The sequence below is a fragment of the Bombyx mandarina genome, chromosome 07 (genome assembly GCF_030267445.1).
Source record: "Bombyx mandarina strain Sakado chromosome 07, ASM3026744v2".
NCBI lineage: Eukaryota > Metazoa > Arthropoda > Insecta > Lepidoptera > Bombycidae > Bombyx > Bombyx mandarina.
In genome coordinates this window covers 10,685,400-10,696,943 of record NC_143214.1, presented here as the reverse complement: position 1 = coordinate 10,696,943, position 11,544 = coordinate 10,685,400, and the positions used below count along the sequence as shown (strand labels likewise).

General features: G+C 36.6%; 3 protein-coding genes across 4 annotated transcripts; 2 read left to right on the top strand and 1 right to left on the bottom strand.

Moving 5' to 3' along the window:
• The first annotated feature begins 697 nt into the window (after positions 1-697).
• On the top strand, positions 698-1,423 carry blp (mitochondrial import inner membrane translocase subunit Tim16). The gene has a single exon (XM_028169682.2). The coding sequence runs from the start codon at positions 788-790 to the stop codon at positions 1,169-1,171; it is 384 nt and encodes a 127-aa protein (XP_028025483.1). The 5' UTR covers positions 698-787; the 3' UTR covers positions 1,172-1,423.
• On the bottom strand, positions 1,214-3,574 carry LOC114239475 (uncharacterized). 2 transcript variants are annotated; one of them, XM_028169681.2, is made up of 3 exons: positions 3,319-3,573; positions 2,521-3,145; positions 1,214-2,205 (listed from the first exon to the last, which is right to left on the bottom strand). In XM_028169681.2, the coding sequence occupies exons 1-3, from the start codon at positions 3,418-3,420 to the stop codon at positions 2,024-2,026; spliced, it is 909 nt and encodes a 302-aa protein (XP_028025482.2). In that variant the 5' UTR covers positions 3,421-3,573; the 3' UTR covers positions 1,214-2,023. The 2 variants fall into 2 exon arrangements, with proteins under 2 accessions (XP_028025482.2, XP_028025481.2); XM_028169680.2 differs by having other exon boundaries at positions 1,214-3,145; positions 3,319-3,574.
• A 1,337-nt stretch (positions 3,575-4,911) lies between these two features.
• Positions 4,912-8,323, top strand: LOC114239449 (3-hydroxyacyl-CoA dehydrogenase type-2). The gene is made up of 5 exons (XM_028169645.2): positions 4,912-5,040; positions 5,161-5,325; positions 6,455-6,619; positions 7,110-7,347; positions 8,063-8,323. Exons 1-5 carry the CDS (start codon positions 5,032-5,034, stop codon positions 8,254-8,256), a joined length of 771 nt encoding a protein of 256 aa, XP_028025446.2. The 5' UTR covers positions 4,912-5,031; the 3' UTR covers positions 8,257-8,323.
• Positions 8,324-11,544: the final 3,221 nt, after the last annotated feature.

The following is an 11,544-nucleotide window of genomic DNA, read 5'->3' as shown; positions in this document are numbered from 1 at the left end:
TCTTATTTTATATGTATCTTCAAATATTCTCTAACTTTCCTAATCTCTCCCATGCGAAACAGTTAAATTTTTTTTTGATTACGTAGTTTCCCAAGCGTTTATTTTGCTTTGTGGCAAATACGCAAGCCGAGCGAGCCAAAATCAAACAGAAGAAGAAGCTTAAGGCGGAGGACCATATGAGTCGTCTATTATCAAAGGTGGCAATCTGTGCATTTGGACAAAAAAAAATTATTGATATGTCAATACAGATTGATTTGAATATAATCGTCTCCTTCAAAGAATACGGTTCAAAACCTGCATTAAATAAAGGTTAATAGTTAATCTGTTATTTATGTAAGATGTCGTTCGGAAGAGTTTTGTGACTGCCAATGGAATACAAAGTCAATAATTTGTTTTTCTGATTTACCAATAATTGTCCAAAAGTCACATTGCCGGCTTTGATAATAGTCGACTCATATATTTCTTAACAGTTTGGTCAATTTTGACAATTATTTAAAATATGATTTAATTTTGTATTTTAAAAATATGCTGTAACTATGTCTCTGCACATTAAATAAAAAAAATGGCTTTAATTTTATTCAGCAATGAATCTTTTTTCAGCGTACAAATAAGGGAAAAAATCAACAATCTTAAAGCTTATGGACTATATTCCCTTTGTCATTTGGAGAAGAACATTGAAAAAAGCGTTTCCACTGTATTTCCGTCAGTCAATATTGACGGTTAATCTATTTATTTTGTGGTTATTTCGTAATGACAAAAACTTGTATAGGACGGTTGATAATGAAACATGGCTAAATACATAGCTCAGATAATAGTTTTGGGCGCTCAGGTTGTAGGTCGAGCATTCGCACGCGCCTTGAAACAAGAAATAGCTGCATCCCAAGAGGCAGCGAAGAGGGCTGGCGGTGGACCCGAAGGAGCGCGGAGAGCTGCTGCCAATGCTTCCACAGGGTTGACTTTAGAAGAAGCAATGCAAATATTAAATATAGAAAAAGTAGACCCCGAGAAAATTAGTAAAAATTATGAACACCTTTTCGCCGTAAACGACAAATCGAAAGGAGGTTCGTTTTATTTGCAATCGAAAATTGTAAGAGCGAAGGAGAGATTAGATGCGGAACTAAAGCAAACATCACCCAACTCCGAGCAGGGCCCGTCTAAAGACACTTCATGAGACTCAGCTGTGATTTAGTGTGTAGTGATTAAAATTAGTAAATTGATTTTCCTGTAAAATATGTTTATTGAGTACAAACGCCCACAATAGTGACTAGAATACATCAGTCTTCATAAACATTGATTATGCTTTAATACAAAATTTCATTGATATTATATTACTGTAGAAAGTTTAATACAATCAGTTACATTACTTGCTAAAGCATTGTTAGTTTTATTGTTTTAATAATCAATAAATTATTGCTAAGCACAACTTTTTATAATTTTATATTGTACATTAAACTACCTGACACATTTTTTTGCATTTTCAGTAGCCAATAATGCTACAGATACATTTTTCTTAACCTTAATAATTAAGTCTAAAATAATCTGAGATATGTAAAAATCACACACTACAATATTTATTATTAAAGTTATTGACAGACTTGTGATATTCCTGAATTTGTAAAGGGCAAAAAAATCATTCACTAATCTAATGACTAGACTGACTAGCTAATATGGAATGTTTTGGAAGAACTTGAGCAAGATTTAATATAAAAATACAAACTAATTTACTGTAAAAGTACTACCTTCCTCCTTGTTCCCAATCTCTTATAGCACACACAATCCAAACACTTCACAATATTATATGCTCCCTTATTACGACAATTCTATGAACACCAATTTCTGGTTTTCAAATATGTAGCATTTCATAACTTTTCTTGTCAATTGAGCAGAGGAAATACACATTTTATTATATAATTAAAATGCTTCTTTGAATTATTGTTGTCAGCAAAACGGTATACAGCTCATTAATAATCAATATTAAATTTATATTCATGGCAGTGTCATATAAAAGTAAGAGACAAATTCATTATGGTTTTACGTCCATTAAGACTACAACCTCATACGGACTACACTCTGACAAGCTTAACATATTACAGAGCCAACCATAATAGCCTTTCTCAAAATCACATACATCCTTCCACCAGTTACCGGCGCTGAATGTGAGCTGTACGATTCCTGCGTATAATCCAAGGCCAATGGTGAAAATCACTATCAAAAATGGATAACACAAAATTATCAATGGAGCCAATACAACTTTTTTAATGCAACTAAAATTTTCAGTTATATGTGTGAATATATTATACCACGTTATGGTCCCCATATAAAATGAGTACAAAGCCGAGATACATGTCACAAATGGAATGCAGATAAGAGTAAACAAGAACACATGAGGCCCATTACGAATAGAGCACTTTGAAATATCCATCTTGTTGTATTCTTCAGCTACGATGGTAGCTTCAATGATTTCAAGTTCTTCTCGAGATATGTTGAGTTTGACGTCTACGTTCTGACCTTTTTTCTTACCTCTTTTAATTGTGCCAGTCATAGTCAAGTAGCCATCTTTAAATTCTGTCAAGGAGCATTCAGGAGTAATTGGCTCTACAGATTCTAGTTTTGATGCAGTATTTTCTGCAGCTGTGTTCTCATATTCAACGACTCCGGCCACAATATTAACTTTTTTCTTCTTCTTTGCACTGTTTTTCAAGCTGTCAGTCAAAGGGCCCATTTCAAAGCTGTTTTCAGACTGTGTTTGAGACAGACTATTTGGTGTTGGGCATGAACTCTCATATTGCTCACCAATAAAGATTTTGCAATTCTTTTGTAATTCATACTCATTGGTTTCTCTCAAATCGCCATGGCTTGAGCACGCATCTGAGGAATTTTCATATATTGGTGACAAGTCTATGATTTCACGGCTGCCATTTATGTTACATAGGGCTTGGTAGCCATTCTTATGTGGTTGCTTTTGAACGTCTGTTTCAGTTGACTCAAGCTCCTCATCAATTTCATCATTGATGATGGGTAAGTGTATTTTCATGTTTGATTTGATGCCTTCCATAGTGGAATGAATGACACCGTTCGCAGTGTGTTCAGACACCGGTGATAGGCCGCTCGTGTATTTCACCGGAAATGTATTGTCCGGAACACCCTGGAAATGTAAAAGGAAAAAATCAATAAACGCATAAATTCTGTTCCTTGTATTTCCGCTTTAGTTTTATCATTGTTTGTTTCTTGAGAGTCATTAATAATTTTTATTTGACGGTAAGCCGTTTATTAACATTAGTCTGCAAGTTTTGATTCAAGAATAGTGGTAATTTATACCTGTATCGCAATTACGTGGTCGACATGGCTAGCCACTGCGTTGACTTTTTTGCCATTCCGCTTTTTCGGAAGTATGAAAATCGGCTGTTCTACTTGTGCCATGGCTATTTTGTCCCTGTTGTGCTTAGCTTTCGTACCTATCAATTTTAATAGAAATGAGGCATTTCAATACGTAAGAGCCGCTAGATAGTAAACAAAACGGTCCAAAATCCAAAACAGTATATTTAACATCACTACATAATCTGTAAAAACACAGACTACATCAGACTAGACAGGATGCCCATGTGATCGTGAATAAATAAAACAAAATTACATTCAGTATGTATGTATGGGAATCTGCTTTTATGATGCTATCATATCGCGCTCAAGTTACCAAGTGTTCTGTTATTTAAAAACACATAACTAATACATTCAAGGTAAGTACTACATACGATCTTTTGTGAAAAATACAAACTAATGATAGGAATGTGAATAGAGAATTTATATTCAGTTTATTGTTTCTTTATTTAAGGTATAATAATTAAGGTGGCGTATTAAACGTTTGGTATCTATGAGAGTTTTTATTATTATTATTTAGAAAGGAAGAAGTACTGGTGGTCTGGAGACTTTTTCAGTTTCACCAAGATAGGTGTGCACGGGCTCAGCCAGGGGGTGATATTTGCTAACAGCTGCCCAAGGGTCCCTGAAGGGAACCTAAAAGCTCAAGGGTAGTTACTTCATGAATGCATTAACTACCGGACCGAAATCGTGACCTGCTGAGAAGATCCAGCGAGAAACACAGTGGACTGCTGTATGAGTTAGGATGCACGTTGAATTCTTTGGCGAGGTTGACGAGTATGGCTACCAGGGTCTCTAATTGTGCTCTTAGTGCTAAAGATGCAGGCGTCCAATAGTTAGTGGACCACATGGATCCGTAAGAGCTTGTCTAGGGCGTCGACGGTGACTGGCTTCTGTGTGAGTCGGAGTCGGAGGGTAGTCAGTGGCGGTAACAATGAGGCTATCATCATGACGCGTGGCCTTATCGAAGTACCGTCTCGACGCTGACTTCTTCAGATGTTACCAGATGGATTCTACGCCCAGATTGTCGTATTGGTCGACGTTCCTCATGAAACACGGTGCTCTAACGGCTAACTGGTAAAAACGGGATCGGAAGGTGTCTATGTTGTTGCGGGCCACTTGAGCGAATTCCATACTCTCTTAAGTCACTATGGATCCTGTGTAAGGTTTTTAAAATGCCTCTTTGTTCTGAAGCGACATTTTACTCTGCTTACAAATCATGACATAAAGTCTATTGAGGATAAAGGCGGCTTGTAAAAGCGCAAAAGGGTGGGAAAAGTAAATAAAGTCGGTGGAAACTACTTTTCTTCCATAAAACCTAATGAATTCTCAGTAAATTTTTTTTACTATCTGTGTTATCTTATATCTCATCTCATTTAATTATATTTTATTTCATCTGAATATCATTCCATTTCACTTAGACAAGGAAATGGTTAAATCTTTGTAATAGAAAATAAAGTTATATGTTACGTACTAATAATATGTTAATTTGTAGTTTGTGACTTTGAAGTCGTATGAACTTTATTCCCTTTGCGTCTCCTATCGAAAAATCAATGAAACAAATAATCCGAATAAGGTTATTGGTACTTATTATTAATAAATCAAAACCTTGAAAACACATTAAATAAAAACTATTGGTTTTCCTTATCGTGAAAAATGCATAAGGTAATCGTTATAAACAATAAAGTAATAGCTGTTTATTCAGAAAAAAATACAGTAAAATCATAACCTCTAAAAGCTAAATAACAATTGGTTTTATTTTGTTGTATATTTTCATTTATCCAGGGTATGGTCAGCCTGGTAACTGGTGGAGCTTCTGGGTTAGGTAGGGCTACAGCTGAGAGACTGGTGAAACAAGGCGGAAAGGTTGTTCTGCTAGATATACAAGGAACGAGACTTAAAGAAGTTACAAAAGAAATAGGGGATGATGCTATAGCTGTGACGGGATCAGTAAGTTATTTAATTTGGCTAACTAATTAACAAATAATTAAATTTATCAATATAAAATTACTTCATCTACGTCCATCTAATATCAAAATTAATATTATAAATGCTCTGAGGAATTGTTTGAGATGATACCATCATCTCGTTTTTACCATCGCACCGCCTGCCACCGGAGTAGAGTTCATCCATACTACCTGGAGCCACTGTGTTCATCCACGTACCATCCGGCTTTGGAATGAGCTCCCCTCCACAGTGTTTCCCGAGTGCTACGACATATCCTTCTTTAAACGAGGCTTGTGGGGAGTACTTAATGTTAGGCAGCGGCTTGGCTCTGTCCCTAGCATTGCTCAAGTTCATGGGCGACCGTAACCACTCACCATCAGATGGGCCACATGCTTGTCTGCCTACAAGGGCAATAAAAAAAAGTGATTTGTTTTTGTTATTGAGTAACAATAAAAAATCTGTATGGATTTTCATATAAAGATAATTTAAGTTTATATTCTGGACCAACAAGTAGTAATGTTGGGTAGAAAAATTATAATAAACACCCCATTGTGCTCTCTGCCTTGGGCTTTTACATACCAATGGATCTTAAATTTTATTCATAGATTATTAAGAGATTTATAATCCAGTATGACACAAGCAACTTTTCAGTTAATTTTTGGCTACTTGTATACAGTTGAATATAAGCATGTTTTTTTAGTATTTACTTTTTTTGTAACAAATAGTTTAAATCATTTTGGCAGGTGGAAAATATATCATTAGTTACTGCACAATTACACATTATGAGAAAGTTTTAAACTAATGACTGATTATTGACTTGAGAGATTCAACAGTTTTCTTTTACTTTTTTATTTTATTTTTCATTACTTATACATGAGCCCACCTGATGATAAGTGGTTATTGAAGCATATAGACATTAACAATGTAAATGCCGCCACCCACTTTCAGACATGAATTCTAAGTTCTATAGTACAATATCCCACCCTTCAAACCATTCTCATTCACTGGCAAGACTGGAAAGCATCAGTCATTGGTCTGGTGACAGTCAGGGTGGTGGTTTCTTTTTTCTTGTGTGTGGTGGTGATACCACCAGTAAAATAAGACAATAATTTATGAGTTATTTTGTCAACAGATAACATCGGAAGATGATGTTAAAAAAGCACTGGACATAACCAAAGACAAATTTGGCAGACTCGATACACTAGTCAATTGCGCTGGACAGTCAATAACACATCAGATATATAACTTTAATAAAGATTTACCCAGTACATTGGCAGATTTTACAAAAATTATTAATGTAAGTGAATAATAATTTTTACTTTATTATTAGCCACATGCCTATCCTACCCTTAAAAACCCATAACTAAAAATCCCTAATTGGGCATAGTTAATGATTTGATTCCATCAAATAAAATGGAAAGGAATGTGCTCATTATAAATTATTAGACCTACCACATTTTTATTGGTTTATTTTTAAATGAAATTTAAAAATTTTATAGTATTATTATTAATATAAATATAATTTATTAATATTAATATATGTTCTCAATATGTCTAAAGCATTAAAGAGTTTTGGCATTAAAAAAAAAATCTTTGAGCAATACTTGAAATAAACGAGCTGAAATTCTATGAGCTTATGCTATCTGACTTTCAGACGTATCAGACTTATCACACAAATATATGGTTACCAAGTTTCACAATATACAACAACAATAAATTTTAATTGAAATATTTCAATACATCAACTTAGTTGTTAGTATAAATAAATAAAAATAAAATAATTTCAGATCAACACTGTTGGAACATTCAACACAATTAGGTTATCGGCTGGACTGATTGGTAAGAATGAACCAGACGCTAATGGCCAAAGAGGAGTTATAGTCAATACGGCATCAACAATAGCATACGAAGGAGATATTGGTCAAGCTGCATATGCGGCATCAACTGCGGCAATAATAGGAATGACGCTACCAATTGCAAGGGATCTAGCTTCAAAAGGCATTCGAGTTGTTACCATAGCACCAGGTATGCATGTTTCAATCCATCAGTCACTACTTCAGAAACTTCAATTTAAACGGTTTAGACAAATGTACTTTTTTTTTATTGTTTAGGTGAGTGCATGAGCTCACAGCACACCTGATGTTAAGTGGTTACTGGAGCCCATGGACATCTGCGACGTAAATGCGCCACCCACCTTGAGATATAAGTTCTAAGATCTCAGTGTACTTACAACGGCTGTCCCGCCCTTCAAACCGAAACGCATTACTGCTTCACGGCAGAAATAGGCAGGGCGGTGGTACCTACCCGCGCGGACTCACAAGAGGTCCTACTACTAGTAATTACGCAAATTATAATTTTGCGGGTTTCACTTTTATTACGCGATGTTATTTCTTCACCATGGAAGTCAATCGTCAACATTTAATTTTGTTGAGTATGTAATCCATTAGAAAAATTGGTACCCGTCTGGGATTCGAACACAGGTTCATCGCTCAACACGATTGCACCGGACGTCTTATCTATATAATATTCGAAATAATTATAGGTAATACATACCTGTTGAGTCAGTAGTTGACTCAAATACATACATACGTAGAGTACCTAACCCTTTCCCTTTTTCGCATTACTTTTAAAACTTATTTAAGAGAATGCTATATCTAATTGCTGCGACAACACTTAAGAGGGTTTTTCTTCCTCAGCTTGTATGCCTGAGTAAAGAGTTAACAATGTCTTCATTTTACAGGTATATTTGACACGCCCCTAACGTCATATTTACCAGAGAAAATGAAGGAATTCATCAAGCGTATGACTCCATTCCCCTCGAGATTGGGCAAACCTGAGGAGTTTGCTCATCTCGTTACAACTATAGTTGAGAATCCAATGTTGAACGGAGAAGTCATAAGATTAGATGGCGCACAAAGGTGGTTTCCGCTTTGAAATCATGTTAAGTTAGATTAAGTATTGTTTAAGACTGTTAATAAAGTTGAATGTTGTAGCTGTTTTATTGTCTATTTTATATTAATTTATTGTGTAAAAATAAGAGTGAATTATTTTATATTGCCTTTTTAGCATTGATGCTAGGAAACGATATTACACCTATTCGCTTGGTGATCCGTGTTTAAATCAGGTATGGGCAGGGCAACCTTTGACATGTTGAGGGCCAAACTTTAGCGTTTAGCAAATACGTTCGCGGGCCGCATTTAAAAGTATTTAGTGCATTTTAAAGTAAGTAATAATATTTGTTGTGATAGATATTAACATAAAATAATACGACAATGTTATTATAGTACAATTTATTATTTAAAATAAATAAAATTAAGTTAAAAAAATGGTACATTATAATTAAATCGATAAATTTGCAATTGTTAAAACCTACGAAAATTAAATTACACCGATATCAATAACGGCCGTCTGGTGTAGTGGTAAGTGACATGGTCACTACACAAGGGGGTCGGGTTCGAATCCCGCCAAGGGAAGATATTTGTATGATAAATATAAATGTCTTCCAGGGTTATGGATGTATATTAAATATATGTACATATGTGTATAATAAAAATCTTACATTTATTTCCGTTATCTGGTACCTGTAACACAAGTTCTTTACGAACTTATCACGGGACCAGTTGACGTGGCGTGATTGTTAGTAAATATTTATATTTATATTATTTATATCAATGAGACACTTGAGCTTGAATTTGAGTAACTATTCCATCGATATTTGGATTAATTCTACTGATACAAAGACTTAAAGAATTTTCCAAATTATCGTCAGTCAATCTTGTACGATGTGTTGATTTATTAACTTTCATCAATGAAAAGAATTGTTCGCATTTATAAGTACTGCCAAACGCACAAATCAATCTTCTTGCGAATTTACTAAGCTGCGGAAAATTGTGTTCTTCTAAGTATTTTTTGTAGAAATCGCGCGTAACTCTACGTCTTAAAATTTATATTTCAGGAGTGAGTTTTTTGAATCTCGGTCATCTCAATTTGTAAGTGTATTGGAGCATTTTGTACGTTACATTTTGTAGGAGTAGCAAATAACCTGAAACTGTCCTCCGTGTTTTTGAAGTCGCTAAATCTGTGCGAAAATTGTTCCGACAGTAACTTGAGTTCTTCAGCATATTGAGCATAAGCAATATTTTCATACGCAGAGAGCGTGTTGAAATGGTAACTGTTAGCAGACAGCATCTGTGACTCCCACAAGCATTAGTTTGATCTGAAACGCTTTCGAATGGCTGTACATTTTTTTTTTTATGTTCGGGAAGTTACTTGTGGCCCGGAGGCCTTTCCAGTTTTTTCAGAGCAGGTGGGCGAGCAAAGGCTCAGCCAAGAGGAGTAGGTCTCGTGTTATAGTAGCCATTGCGTTGTAGTAGGTGTCGCATTATAGTAGACATCGCGTTGTAGTAGGCTTCTCGTTATAGTAGGCATCGCGTTATAGTAGGCTTCGCGTTATAGTAGACATCGAGTTGTAGTAGGCCTCGCGTTATAGTACACATAGCGTTGTAGTAGGCCTCTCGTTATAGTAGGCATCGCGTTGTAGTAGGCATCGTGTTATAGTAGGCATCGCGTCGTAGTAGGCCTCTTGTTATAGCAGGCGTCGCGTTATAGTAGGCATCGCGTTCTAGTAGGCCTCGCGTTATAGTAGACATCGCGTTGTAATAAGCCTCAAGTTATAGTAGGTATCGCGTTGTAGTAGACCTCGTGTTATAGTAGGCATCGCGTTTTAGTAGGCCTCGCGTTATAGTAGACACCGCGTTGTAGTAAGCCTCGTGTTAAAGTAGGCATCGCGTTGTAGTAGGCCTCGCGTTATAGTAGGCCTCGCACTGTATTAGGACGCGGCGGTAGTACGTGAGCTCCGCTGTATCCTCACCGCAGCCACTGCAGTGGTGGCACTCCGGCATCGGCTTCGACCGGGAGTCAAGGTGCAGGTAGGGGCCGAAACAGCTGTGAAGGGTCACCCTTACCTTGTGTCGTCGCCGTACGATCAACTCGTAAAAGTATAGTTCTTTTGGTAGGTCTTTTCAATTATAGTCATAGTTAATGGCGGGATTTATGTTATGACGTCTATGAGATTCAGTTACCATTTTATGTGACTCATTTGCCGATCGGCAGCGATAAAAGAAAAACAGTAATGCATAGACGACACAAAACATTTATGTCCTACTAAACGATTACACTTGTATTTCAATCTGTAAGTTTGTTTTGTCGACGGCGGGCTTCCTATCAATGTATTTATTGCTTTATTCGCTGTCAAAGTGACAGTTGGCTGGAAAGGGGCAGGCGCCGCAGGGCGTCTCCCGGCAGGGTCCCTTGTCCGCTTCGGATACCCCGCTTATGGAGTTGACACAGTTTAAAAAGCTAACAGTCACTTCTATAGAGCGAATTCCTATCTTTTTTCCTACCCTAAGCTGATAGCGTTGAGAGGCTATGTCAGCGTAACCAGGCGAGTAGGTGAGCTCACGGACCTCAAACCTGATGTTGTTGCTAACACGAACTTCAGCAAGAGCCGTGCTTCGCAGAATGTACGCGAGAAACTCAGTGGGCTGTGTCTGTGGGTTAATTTACTCGTCGAGCTCTTCGTCGCAAGCGACGGGTTCGAAGAGAACGATGACCGGTGCTTGAGGTACCTAAAAGCACCGCTAGTGAATTCCTATCAAGGTATATTCGTATCAAACGGTGCGACATATTATGTATTTAACACGTGTGCACGAACAAACTTCCAGGATAGTTTGTAATTCTTAACAATCTTCATTTTCAACGGCAGAGCGTATTGAATGCGCGCGGGGGTAGCTATTTTTCGGCGAAACACTAAGTAAATATTTGCTACACTCCTGAGAAGAGATGGACTGGTGCTATGGCCGACACAAGAGCCGATTAAAATTTGTCTGTACAATTTTCCCTACTAGTGGTATCATGGATGAAAATTCATGAGTTCGTGGAAAGTATCATTAGATTCTCTCTTTAAAATTGTTTTGTGCGCAATTAAATATTAATAATGATAATAAACTGGAATCAACGTTTTCAAATACACCAAAGTAACTCAATATATATTTATATTGTAGGATCTTGCTTGATATGAAAATTCTCCCTTGAAAATTTACTAAAAGTATTTAAACTACTGCTAGCTCTTTAGTCATCGGTCTGTAGTATCTTAATCTTATTCTCCTGCTATCACACGCGTTAATTCCTCAACAGACAAATCCGTTGGATACTGCTACATGC